Below are 12264 nucleotides of genomic sequence, written 5' to 3'. Positions count from 1 at the left end.
CTATACTCTCAATGCCTGGACATAGTAGGCAATCAATAAATATTTGTTGAATGAATAAATGAGGTATTCTCTTTTTGCTAAGGTACTAGTATTCAAAGGTTCCCCGATACATTCCATCCCTAATTTCTTCCTCTCTTTGGGAACAATGAGCACACTATTCTTTAATTCAGGCTTAATCTTTAAGGCAGAGTGTTAGAAAAGGACTGGTGCCCATGTGGTTCAGGACCAACATAGGACCAGTCTGACAATGGTAACATCCACAGCTGTCAGCATGGGTGCTCAGAGACTACCATACATGGGCACTTAATTGACTACTAACCTCTCATTATTAGGCTTCTCTAATTCCCAATTCTGTAGCATCTCTACCAAGTGTTAAATTATTTTAAAGAATGAGAACAGATTGTTACATTTGATGTTTTTTATTTAGAAGCAATCTCAAACTTACAGAAAAGTTGGAAGAGAAGTTAAAAAAAAGCAGAAAACATTTTGTGTTCTAAATTATTTAAGTTGTCAACTAGATGTCTCATCACCTTCAAATATTGATACTTTAAGGTATATACCTCTAACAAACAAGGACATTCTTCTACAAAACCACAACAATCACAATCAGGAAATTAAGTGAAACAGTACTACCATCCAATCCTCTGTCCCCTTTCAAGTTTCACTAATTGATCCAATAATGTCTTTTGTAACAAAAGGATCCTATTCAGACTCATGTGTTGCATTTAATTGTCATATCTCTCTGGTCTCCTTCAATCTAGAAGAGTTTTTCAGTTTTCTTTTGATTTTCATGGCCTTTTGAAGATAAAAAGCCAGCTATTTTGTAGAATGTCCCTCAATTTTGGTTTGTCTGATGTTTCTGCATTGTTAGATTCAGGCTATATATCTCTGGCAGAGGTTTCACACAAATGATGTTGTTCTCACTGAAACCTATCAGGGAGTGTGCAGTTTTGATTTTCCACCTCACTGATGCTGTTTACTTTGTTAACTTGATTAAGGTGATACCTGCTAGGCTTCTGCACTCTACTCTTTTGAGTACTTTATAATTAATAAATATTTGGGAGGAGGTACTTTAAAATTATATAAAGATTCCGTCCATCATCGATCTTTCTATTCATTTATCTATTTGTATCAGTATGGATTCATGGTTCTTATTTTATGTCTAATAACGTATTACTATTGTGTATTTTTGCTTAAACTTTCCTAGATTTGGCTAGTGGGTGCTCTTTTATGCTAGCTCCTCTCCTTTTGATGTGCTCTCATCTTTCTTTGAGTCTTTCTTTGTTGTTGTTGGCTTTTTTTGTTGTTGTTTTGTTTGTCTTTTGAGCAATAAAATGATTCAGGCTCATCTTCTGTTTTCTCTGAGCCATTTCTTTAAGGAGTCCTAGTTCCTTTAGTGGAGAATCGTATTTAGAATCCAAGATCTGAGTGTCAGACGTGTTCATTGCTTTTGGGGTGTTGTTGCTCCAACATACTCAAACGGACAGGCCTAGGGAATATATGTACGCATACACACATATACGTAACACTTATGCACATTTATATCTTTATTTCTGTATACATCGATACATACATCAACAGCTATGGGTTCCAACTATGGATTCAGTTACAATACAACATCACAGAATTCATTCTACTTTTTTCTCTTTTCTGACTGGTACTTCCCTTCACTGGCAGTGAGAAACTTGACTCCCATTATCCTTGCTGTGTTAACTTATTTAATCAATCCCCCTGTATGTAACCAACCTCCAGTCACTGCCTCAGTTGCCACCATCACCCCACGCCTCCTTACCCTGCCAGTATTTCAACACCCTGCTGGGACATCCCCTCTTAGGGGGGTACCCTTCTCACTCTGCTCTGGCTTTGATACAATTCATTGGGCAGCTATCCTACACAGATGTCCTTTTTACATTGCTGAGGCTCTGACCCCTTTCCACAAGCCCTATCCCCCCCTTACCCCACCTGGGCTCCCTCTGGGAGACCACCCATGTGGATCTCCTTCCATCAACCCTAGTAAACCCTTGTTACATTTCATTTTGATTAGGCTTAAGTTGATCCCAAACTGATGTTACTTTCCATTTACTGCAACATTTTGATCCAAGTCCTACACCTTTTTCTTTCTGAGGTGCACTGTTTTCTTTCAGCCAATAGTATGTTTTTATAATCAGGGATCCATGGCTTTCTCAGCCATGGCTTTCAAAGGGGCATTGGCATGACATTGTTTCTTTAATCAAATGGATTAATTACAATGTCTGAGGAATGGTCCAATGGCATTCACTTAGTACAAAGCCAGGTAGCTTTACAAAATCTGCAATGAATAGATTCTAGGGTCTTCAAATTGAGCCAGGAAGACAAATTCCCTGGGTGTTGGGAATGTACAGAGTGGGCAGTGCTTATTATTGATCCAATTATACGTTGAATACAAATGGGTGGAAGAATAAAAGTGAACTGACAGTCCTGAGGGTTACAAATACCATCCCCATCTTCTTTCAAGGACTGCAGAGAGGTTTAAAAGAAAATAGTACTTGTGACAACAATATTAAAATGTATGATTTTTGAAGGTAATGTTTTTTGACTTCCAAGCACAGTTAAGGTCTAACTACGCTCGAAAACCTCAGAGGAAGACTCTTCTCCCTTCCATCCTCTGACTTGGCTTACGAAAAGAACTTTGTAAACTAGAGAGTATGATACTATGATTGCCGTTATGAGGTGGTGGTTGTGGTATTTGGGTAGGACTAACAGATGTTAATTCCCTTTCTGTGGCATATTCATTTGTAATACTTGGGGCCAAGTCAGGCTTGGTTTTCTTGGCTTATGTCAGTTTTTTGTCTTTCCAGCGTTAATGACAGCTTTGAAAAATGCCTTGAGCTAATTTTCCTTGAATTTCAGCCATCCCTTGTTCGTCTACAGGTTTTTAAGGAAAGTATGAATTTTTTATGCCTTATTTGCTTATGTAACAGAGGAAACTCTTTGTGAAGCATTTTAGATATTTTGTCTCAATTTGTTTTTTTACATGGAAAACACTTTACCAACTAAACCACTACCTGAGACACTATGATAATGTCTATATGTTGGTATTCTTAGTTCCTTCACTCTCTGTGGATGAAGACATTACAAGGAAGTGAGACAGTTCTATATTTGATTCTACCTGGTGTCTTGGCTAAGTCTTTTCATTTCTCCGACCTTCACTGCTTCACCCTAGCTTTCCGCTTCATGGTGATGTGATCCTAGGCAGTTATTAACCTTTCAGTGTCTGTTTTCTCATCTGCAATCCAAAGATAATAATATTACCTGCCTAATTAATAGGTTTTTGTGAAGATTAAATAAAGTAATGCAGACACAGGGCAATGCCCAGTAAATAGTCAGCATGTAGTAAATGTTTGCTGTTCCTACCTCTTATTTAACAGTTGGATTTTACATGTGTTTGTAGTTTTTCTTCAATGGTAGCATATTTGCATCAGCCATGGGATATTTTGGAGACTATGCACTGCTTCACAGCTGTGCTCTCTATAGAGGACATATCAGGAAAGGCAGTTGGCTTTTTTATTGCTACCAACCTTGGTCACCAAAAGGATTTGTTTCCTTTTCCCACTGAGCAGAGGAAAAGTTGAGCAGGATTAATTCTTCCCTCTACCCTGAGTTAACACCAGGCTTTGGAGGAATTTTATGAATTCTGGAGAAAGTAAGAGGAACTCAGTCTTGGAATGATAGCAGGATGCATATATGTGCTGAGCCATGTTGAAAACTTGCTGAAATTGGAGACGTGAATTGGTAGTTGCACCAGTAGGTGCAATTATGTGAGTCGCTTCCACAGTACTTGGAAAAAAAAAAAAAGCAGAGAAAAGACCCTGAAAAAGAATATATATATATGTATAACTGAATCACTCTGCTGTACACTTGAAACAAACACAACATTGTAAATCAACTAGACTTCAATTTAAAAAAAAAAAAATGGGGCTTCCCTGGTGGCGCAGTGGTTGAGAGTCCACCTGCCGATGCAGGGGACACGGGTTCGTGCCCCGGTCTGGGAGGATCCCACATGCTGCAGAGCGGCTGGGCCCATGAGCCATGTGAGCCATGGCCGCTGGGGCTGCGCGTCCGGAGCCTGTGCTCCGCAAAGGGAGAGGCCGCAACAGTGAGAGGCCCACGTACAGCGAAAAAAAAAAAAGAAAAAAGAAGAAGAAACAGAAGGAGGAAGAAGAGGAGGAGGAGAAGGGCAAGGAGGAGGGGAAGAGGAGAAGACGGAAAGAAACAAAGAGTTCTAGCCCAAAGTGGTTCTTCAGTGCCTTTGCAACTGCCCTACTGTTGGGTCTTCATGACATTTCACTAGACATGCCTGTCTTCTCTGTATACCCTTTGGACTCAAGCTATGCTCTTCTTCCCTAATATTTATGTCACAGAACAAGAGGCTCAGAGCAGTTCTATGACTGGCCTATGACAGCACAATATAACCTGTAAAGTATGGCAAAGAGGATAAGGTTGCAGATGGAATTAAGGTTGCTAATCAGCTGACTATAAGATAAAAAGATTAAGCTGGATAATCTGGGTGGATCTAACATAATCACAAGGGTCCTTATAAATGGAAAAGGGAAGAAAAAGGGATAGTGTCAGGATGATGCGACTTAAGAGACCCAACTGGCCCTTACTGGCTTTGAAAATGGCGGAAGGAAAGGAAAGGGTCTCGGGAAAGGAATGCAGCTGGGCTAATGCCTTGATTTAGCCTAGGGAGACCCGTCTCAGACTTCTGACCACCAGCACTGGAAGATACTAAATCTGTGTTGTTTTGAGTCACCAAACTTTTGGGAATTTGTAATGGCAGTAACAGGAGTCTTATACCTACCCCTTGAAATGTCGTGGTGTGTATGTATCCAGTCTGAAGTCCTTCAAACTACCCGCCCCAGGCTTGTGAGGACCACCTTGTACTTGGATCACTGTTTGACTTGGCCGCACTGGCCGTGGGCAAGGTTGGATGAGTTGGTACCCTGCCCCCCTCCTCTCACTGAGCACAGATGGATGGCTGGAAGCCATGGAGAACCAATATGGGGCCAAATTCCTCCTGAATGGAATAAGGAGGCCCGTTTCAGCCCAGAGGTGAAAACCTTGGCTGGATTATCCCAGGAAGTTCTCAGGATGCCTGACAAGCACCCTAGTTTGCAGCATTAGCTCGTTGAGGTAAAGCTTGAGCCCCTGAATGGTTTCCCCTTCCGAGGACAGCCTGTGCAGGTGAACTGGAGAAATACCATGACACCTTCTTGGGCTGACTTACTTCCTCTGCTCTCCGGGTTTCCTTTTGGGTGAGTGGAGGTAGGCTTAGGAAATTAGAAAAGCACTAGAGAGACCTGCAGACTCAAAGTGGCTCATGGTCCTGTGGTCCTATGCATAGCCTCATGGTACAGATGAAGGGACTTGTCCAGGGTTGAACTAGCATTTGAACAGACCATTTCCCTTTGTGTGACTTGGCAAAGAGAAAAATTGCATGTTACTTTTTCAAATGAAAGCCCTAGCCGGGCCTGGAAGAGAATCGCAGAGACCGTCTGAGGAGCCTTGCTAGAGCAATGGTGGGAAAAGTTCGGGAACTGGGAAAGGCCGGAAAGGGGGCAGCACTGAGCTGAGGAGGGTCAGGGAGTGGGGTCCTCTCTGCCCCATCCCTGCGCTCAACATTTTCCGCCTGTATGAGGGGCTGGCCTGGGGGCGCCTCTCACTCGGAGTCCCGCCCAGGGTGACTCTTCCCGGGGCTCCCCTATTTGGCCGGCTTGGCCGGGCTCTGGGCGGGGCCGGCGGAGCGCGGGGGTGGGAGTCCCGGAGGAAGATGCGCGGAGCTGTCTGCGAGGAGGCCTGGCGCCCAAGGCAGAGGGGTGGGGATCGGGGGTGGGCTGCGCCCTCCCGCTCTGACCCATTCCGCACCCCACGGAAAGCAGACGCTGTCAGCTGAATCACTCCACTTTCGGGAGGAGGGAGGGGACGGAAAGGTAACTAGCCCCTTTCTGCTTAAAAGAGCAAAGGGAGATCGTGGGCAGCCTTGCAGCTTCCCCCTCCCCACTCCTGGACCATGCACCCCTGCATCTTCTTGCTCGGCCACAGGCGAGGACTTGATTTCTTGAGCTAAAACTTGTTGACTTTTCTCTCCGCAACAACTGAACCATGCCATGTGCACAGAGGAGCTGGCTAGCAAAGCTCTCCGTGGTGGCTCAGCTCCTAAACTTGGGGGCCCTTTGCTATGGGAGACAACCTCAGCCGGGCCCTGTGCTCTTCCCGGACAGGAGGCAAGGTTAGTGGCTTTTCTTTATTTCCTTTGAAAACCGCAGGGGTAAGACGCCAGCAAAGTTGGTTGCTCTCTTTTCCCTTCCCCCACTCGGCTGAGCTCCGCAAAGACGTTTGGCTGAGTTGCGAGGAAATCTGGGCTGGGAGCATCTTGCATTTCAGTGCTGAAGGTGTAGATTCCTTACTTTTTACCGAAAGGCGAGGATCCACATCTCTTTTACACTGAGGATGCTGCAGTGAAGACTCTAGAGGTAGCTCGGAACCACCCCCAACTGTCTCTTTTGTCTCTTCTGAATGCTGCACTGTTTCAATCCCTACTTTTCAGATGCTGAAAACGGAAAATGATTTTTTTTAAAAAAGTTCCAACTGTCCACTGGCAGTCATTGCCATGTTTTTAGTTAGTTTGAAACTTCTGGTGAGGTAAGGGGAAATGTGATTTCAACCCCCCCTGCTGAGTGAGCTTGGCTGTGTTTTCCTGGAAAGATTTAGGGCTGTGTTGTAAAAATAACAGACCTTTTAGAGAAAATTTCCTACCATAGGGGCGCACCTTTCCCTGTCCTGTCTTGCTGGTCACAGCTGGCTGCTTCTCTTTCAGAATTTCATGGAACTCTACAATGCTATAGAAAGCATTGGAGGAGTTGTGATGGAAAATTTGTTATTATTATTATTGTTGTTGTCGTTATTATTATATATTTTTAAAACCTAACACCCTGAGCAGGATGGTATTGTTGCCTCTGTTTTTTTTATTGGACTTGCAAGGGTCAGACACACTTTCCTGTTTGGTGAGGAGTTCGTTGGACTTCTGAGGGGAAACAGTCATGGCAGCAGCAATGACCTGCGTGGCTGGAGTGTGTCCCATGTGCCAGGACTGCTAAGGCACTCTGGTGTGTCAGCCTCTTGACCACTGACAACAGCTGCCTGGGGTGCAGGGACCACTGTTACCATCCCTGCTTTACACCCATAGAAGCTGAAGCTTGGGGACTTTACGGGCTTAGCTATGGTGGAGTGAGGTTTTAAACCCAGGTAGCCACACTCCAGAGGTTGGCTTCTTACAAGCAAGCAGCATTGTCCTAGAACAATAATAGGGACAACACACTCACACACACACACACACACACACACACACACTCAGCACGGGGTCAGCATCCATTAAGTCCTCTGTCTGCTGACAGTGCTCAAGTCTCGGGAAGCTTCCATAGCCTCCTGACCCCATTTAATGCCCAAGACCACTTGGGTGGCAAACATCACCAGCCTGACCTTGTTGAGGGTTTCTGCCTACGTTGCAAAGTTCAAATACTGCTGGAGACCTCATTTGTTGCTCACTTCCAGAGCCATCAGAAGCAGGTCCCTTTGCTTTCCTGGGAAGCCAGAACGAGCAAACCCTGGGGTGAGATGTCAGTCAGCCAGCACTTGCTTGTGTAAACGGTCCAGATACGATCTCCCACCCCCAAGTTTAAAATAGCGTTTGTTGTTCTTTGAAAAACAGCCCTTTTGTGAAAAGTCTCTCTTTTGCTGGCAGCACAAACAAAGCCTGCAAGCACTTCCCAGGGCATTTGGAGATGATTTGGTTCAAAGACACGCATTCTCCTGGGTTGGTTTTCAGCTCTGCTTGTTCCACATCTTTGTAAGCAAATTCAGCTTAGTGTGGGACAGACTCCACTGGGACTTGCTTTCTCCTCTCTAAAAAGTGAGAGATGGTTGTCTTTCCCGGTCACCTTTAGGGTTATGGGCTGAGAGGAGTTGATACCGAAAAATAGTTGTACAGTACTCTGAGCTTATTAGTGATGCACAGATATATAGATTTAAAAAATAATTTCCAAAAAAATTTTCAGATTTTAATTAAAGACCTAAAATGTAAGACCTGAAACCATTGAAATCCTAGAAGAGAACATAGGCAGAACACTCTTTGACATAAGACGTAGAAATATTTTTTTGGAACTGTCTCCTAAGGCAAAAGAAACAAAAGCAGAAGTAAATAAATGGGACCTGATTAAACTTAAAAGCTTTTGCACAGCAAAGGAAACCATCAACAAAATGAAAAGACAACCGATTGAATGGGAGAAAATATTTGCAAATGATATAACCAATAAGGGGTTAAGATAAAAAAATATATGTATATATATACACACATATATATATGTATAAAACTCAATATCAAAAAAACCAAACAACCCAATCAAAAAATGGGCAGAAGACCTGAATATACATTTTTCCAAAGAAGGTATAGAGATGGGCAACAGGCACATGAAAAGATGCTCAACATCAATAATCATCAGAGAAATGCAAATCAAAACCACGATGAGATATCACCTCACACCTTTCAGAATGGCTATCATCAAAAAGTCAACAAGTAATAAATGTTGGTGAGGATGTGGAGAAAATGGAACCTTTGTGCACTGTTGGTGGGAATGTAAATTTGTACAGCTACGATGGAAAACAGTATGGAGCGTCCTCAAAAAGCTAAAAATAGAACTACCATGTGATCCAGGAATTCCACTGCTGGGAAAATATTGGAAGAAAATGAAAACAGTAATTCAAAAAGATACATGCACACCAGTGTTCATAGCAGCACTATTTACAACAGCCAAGGTAGGGAAGCAATCTAAGTGTCCATCAATAGGTGAATGGATAAAGATGTGGTATATATATACAATGGAATACTACTCAGCCATAAAAAAGAATGAAATTCTGCCATTTGCAACAATGTGGATGGACCTAGAGGGTATTATGCTTAGTGAAATAAGTCAGAGAAAGACAGATATTATATGATATCACTTGTATGTGGGATCTAAAAAATAAAACGAATGAATGTAACAAAACAGAAATAGATTCACAAATATAGAGAATGGACTAGTGGTTACCAGTGGCGGAGAGAGGGGTAGGTTTAAGATAGAGGTAGCGGATTAAGAGATACAAATTACTATGTATAAAATAAATAAGCTACAAGAGTATATTGTACAGCAGAGGGAAATATAGCTATTATTTTGTAATAACTTCAAATAAATAAATAAAATTAAACTAGAAAAAAATTCAGATTTTTAAAAGTCTTTTCATCAAAATATTTGTTCTCAATCAACTCACCAGTGGATTTACAAGTAATCCCCATTTGGTTCAAAAGAGAAATTTCTGAGCAGATTTCCATGTAGAACTAAGAGAGAGAGAGGGAGAGAAGTGCGAGAATGACAATAAGAATGAGGGCAAGCTAGTTAGAGAAGGAAATTCTTTTTTTTTAATTTAATTTTATTGAAGTATAGTTGATTTACAATGTTGTGTTAATTTCTGCTATACAGCAAGTTGATTCAGTTATACATATGTATACATTCTTTTTCATATTCTTTTCCATTATGGTTTATGGCAGGATATTGAATACAGTTCCCTGTGCTATACAGTAGGACCTTGTTGTTTATCCATTCTCTATATAATAGTTTGCATCTGCTAATCTCAAACTCCCAATCCATCCCTCCCCCAACCCTTTGACAACAAGTCTATGCTCTATGGCTGTGAGTCTGTTTCTGTTTTGTAGATAAGTTCATTTGTGTCATATTTTAGATTCCACATATAAGTGATATCATATGGTACTTGTCTTTGTCTTTCTGACTTACTTCATTTAGTGTGATAATCGCTAGCTCTATCCATATTGCTGCAAATGGCATTATTCCATTCTTTTTGATGGCTAAGTAATATTCCATTGTATATATGTAACACATCTTCTTTATCCATTCAACTGTCGATGGACATTTAGGTGTTTCCATGTCTTGGCTATTGTGAATAGTGCTTCTATGAATATAGGGGTGCATGTATCTTTTCAAATTAGAGTTTCATCTGGATATTTGCCCAGGAGTGGCATTGCTGGATCATACGGCAACTCTATTTTTAGTTTTTTGAGGAACTTCCATACTGTTCTCCATAGTGGCTGCACCAATTTACATTCCCACCAACAGTGTAGGAGGGTTCCCTTTTCTCCACACCCTCTCCAGGATTTGTTATTTGTAGACTTTTTAATGATGGCCATTCTGTCCAGCGTGAGGTTGTACCTCATTGTAGTTTTGATTTGCATTGAGAAGGAAATCCTTAAGACTTCCAGGGAATAGGATGACCAGAGCTTTGCCTCCACATGACCTGCTTGCTGCTTCGTAATTAAGCAATCTCCCTAGACTTCCATTTCCACTCTGACAACATTTTTGAATTGCACCCAAATTCTGAACATTTAAACTTTCAAATTACTTCAGATGTCATGTCTGCCATCCTCCTTATTTTTGCAGATGAGGAATGAGAGGCCCAGCTGGTCCGTCAGTCAACATGCATTTACTGAGCACCTACCCACTGCCGTTCCAGCAGCGGCATCAAGGGAGTCACACAGGGTCCTGCAGTAGGAGGCCGACTCAGAACCTCCATGACTATTAAGGTTCCTTCTAGTTCTAAGGGACAGGCAGAGTCTGGATTTTAGATCTAGGAAGGACCATGGAAATAAATCCAATCCTTTCTGGGACTAGAAACAGGTAGATTGGGCAATCTCTGCCCACTATTCTTTCCACATCGCTCAGTGGTGACATACACAATTGTGTGATGACCTCCACAAGGCTCCCAATGAAGTATCAGAACAATAGGAAGTATTAATCTTGCACACAACACGTGGCCTCTCTTCTATAGCTGACGATATCCCCTCAGGTTCGTTTTGCCCTGTACTGTTTACAAGTCACCGGTCACTTCCATGACCTCTTTTGCTGCTGACAACTCCATGAAGTTGAGAGGACCGGCACCTCATCCCATGTTAGAGACATGCTCCAGGTTGCACGGACTTGGATGGAACCGAGGGAGCGCTGCAGTGCGTTTCAAGACCAATGTCATAATCATGTATTTATGCCATTTGCAAAAAATAACTTCTGCAAGGAGGAAATCATTTCAGATCTTAATGTAAGAAGAGCCTTCACAGGGCTTCCCTGGTGTGCAGTAGTTAAGAATATGCCTGCCAATGCAGGGGACACGGGTTCGAGCCCTGGTCAGGTAAGATCCCACATGCCGCGGAGCAACTGTGCACCACAACTACTGAGACTGTGCTCTAGAGCCCGCAAGCCACAACTACTGAGCCCATGAGCCACAGCTACTGAGCCTGTGAGCCACATGGCCCCAGCCCTGTTGTCACCCTACCTTGATGTCTGGCTCTCAGTGGTTGCCCCTTGAGAAGCAGTGAGAGCAAAGGTTAGGAGGTTGGGCTCTGGGGTCAGATTGCCACAGCAGGAATCCTCACTCCTCTTTATTGTCTTTTTACAGAGGTGGGGATGAAGGCTAAGACAAGGGACACTTGTTAATCATATTCCAGATAATTGTGAGGATGACCAAGACCAAATTGGTATACTCTAAATGCCATCTTTGACCATAGAAATGGGAAAAATTAGGAGTTATTATTATTTCCTGATATCTTATTTCTCCATCCCTGTCATATCCCCTCTGAACTCTGCTTTCTGTTGGCCAGGACGATGGCTAGCTCATCTTCCAAACTAAACACCTACTGAGAGAAAGCCAAGATGAGTGCAACCTCTCCCCATCGCCTGGAGCTTACATGTACTTAAGGCCACAGAGATCCCTAGTAGCCAAGTTTCTATCTTTATTTATATGTATTTTTGGCTGCACCTCGCGGCTTGCAGGAATCTTATTTCCCCGACCAGGGACTGAACCCTCGACAGTGAGAGTGCAGAGTCCTAACCCCTGGACCGCCAGGGAACTCCCCCAATTTTCTATCTTTAATATCAAGAGTAAGTAGCTAGTGTTTAGATAGTGAGTGTTATCTGTCAAGCACCGTTCCAAATCTATTACATATATTACTACATTGAATTCTCACAACCACCCTAGGAGGGAATAGTATTATTGTTATGCCCATTGTGTAGATGAGGCAGGTGCAGCTGGGCCACCCCCGGAAGCTACACTCTGTAAGTGGCCTCCTGTTTCCATCCACACCTATTGCCAGATGTGGCTTAGCCGCTTCCTTTGCAGCAAAATCAAGAG

The 12264-nt window shown here is 42.8% G+C and overlaps 1 protein-coding gene across 3 annotated transcripts in view; it reads left to right on the top strand.

Annotated features, from left to right (window-relative positions):
- Positions 1–5797: 5797 nt before the first annotated feature.
- Positions 5798–12264, top strand: part of ADAMTS12 (ADAM metallopeptidase with thrombospondin type 1 motif 12) — a 393951-nt gene continuing 387484 nt past the window's right edge. Inside the window, exon 1 of one of the 3 annotated variants that reach the window (XM_067730477.1) lies at positions 5798–6268. In XM_067730477.1, coding sequence (XP_067586578.1) covers positions 6142–6268 — 127 coding nt within the window. In that variant the 5' untranslated portion in view covers positions 5798–6141. The remainder of the gene's footprint in view (positions 6269–12264) is intronic. The other 2 variants (XR_010941915.1, XM_067730476.1) reach the window with 2 other exon arrangements.

Source organism: Pseudorca crassidens, chromosome 3 (genome assembly GCF_039906515.1).
Source record: "Pseudorca crassidens isolate mPseCra1 chromosome 3, mPseCra1.hap1, whole genome shotgun sequence".
Lineage (NCBI taxonomy): Eukaryota > Metazoa > Chordata > Mammalia > Artiodactyla > Delphinidae > Pseudorca > Pseudorca crassidens.
The sequence above is the reverse complement of the archived record's forward strand: the minus strand, read 5'-3'. Positions and strand labels throughout refer to the sequence as shown.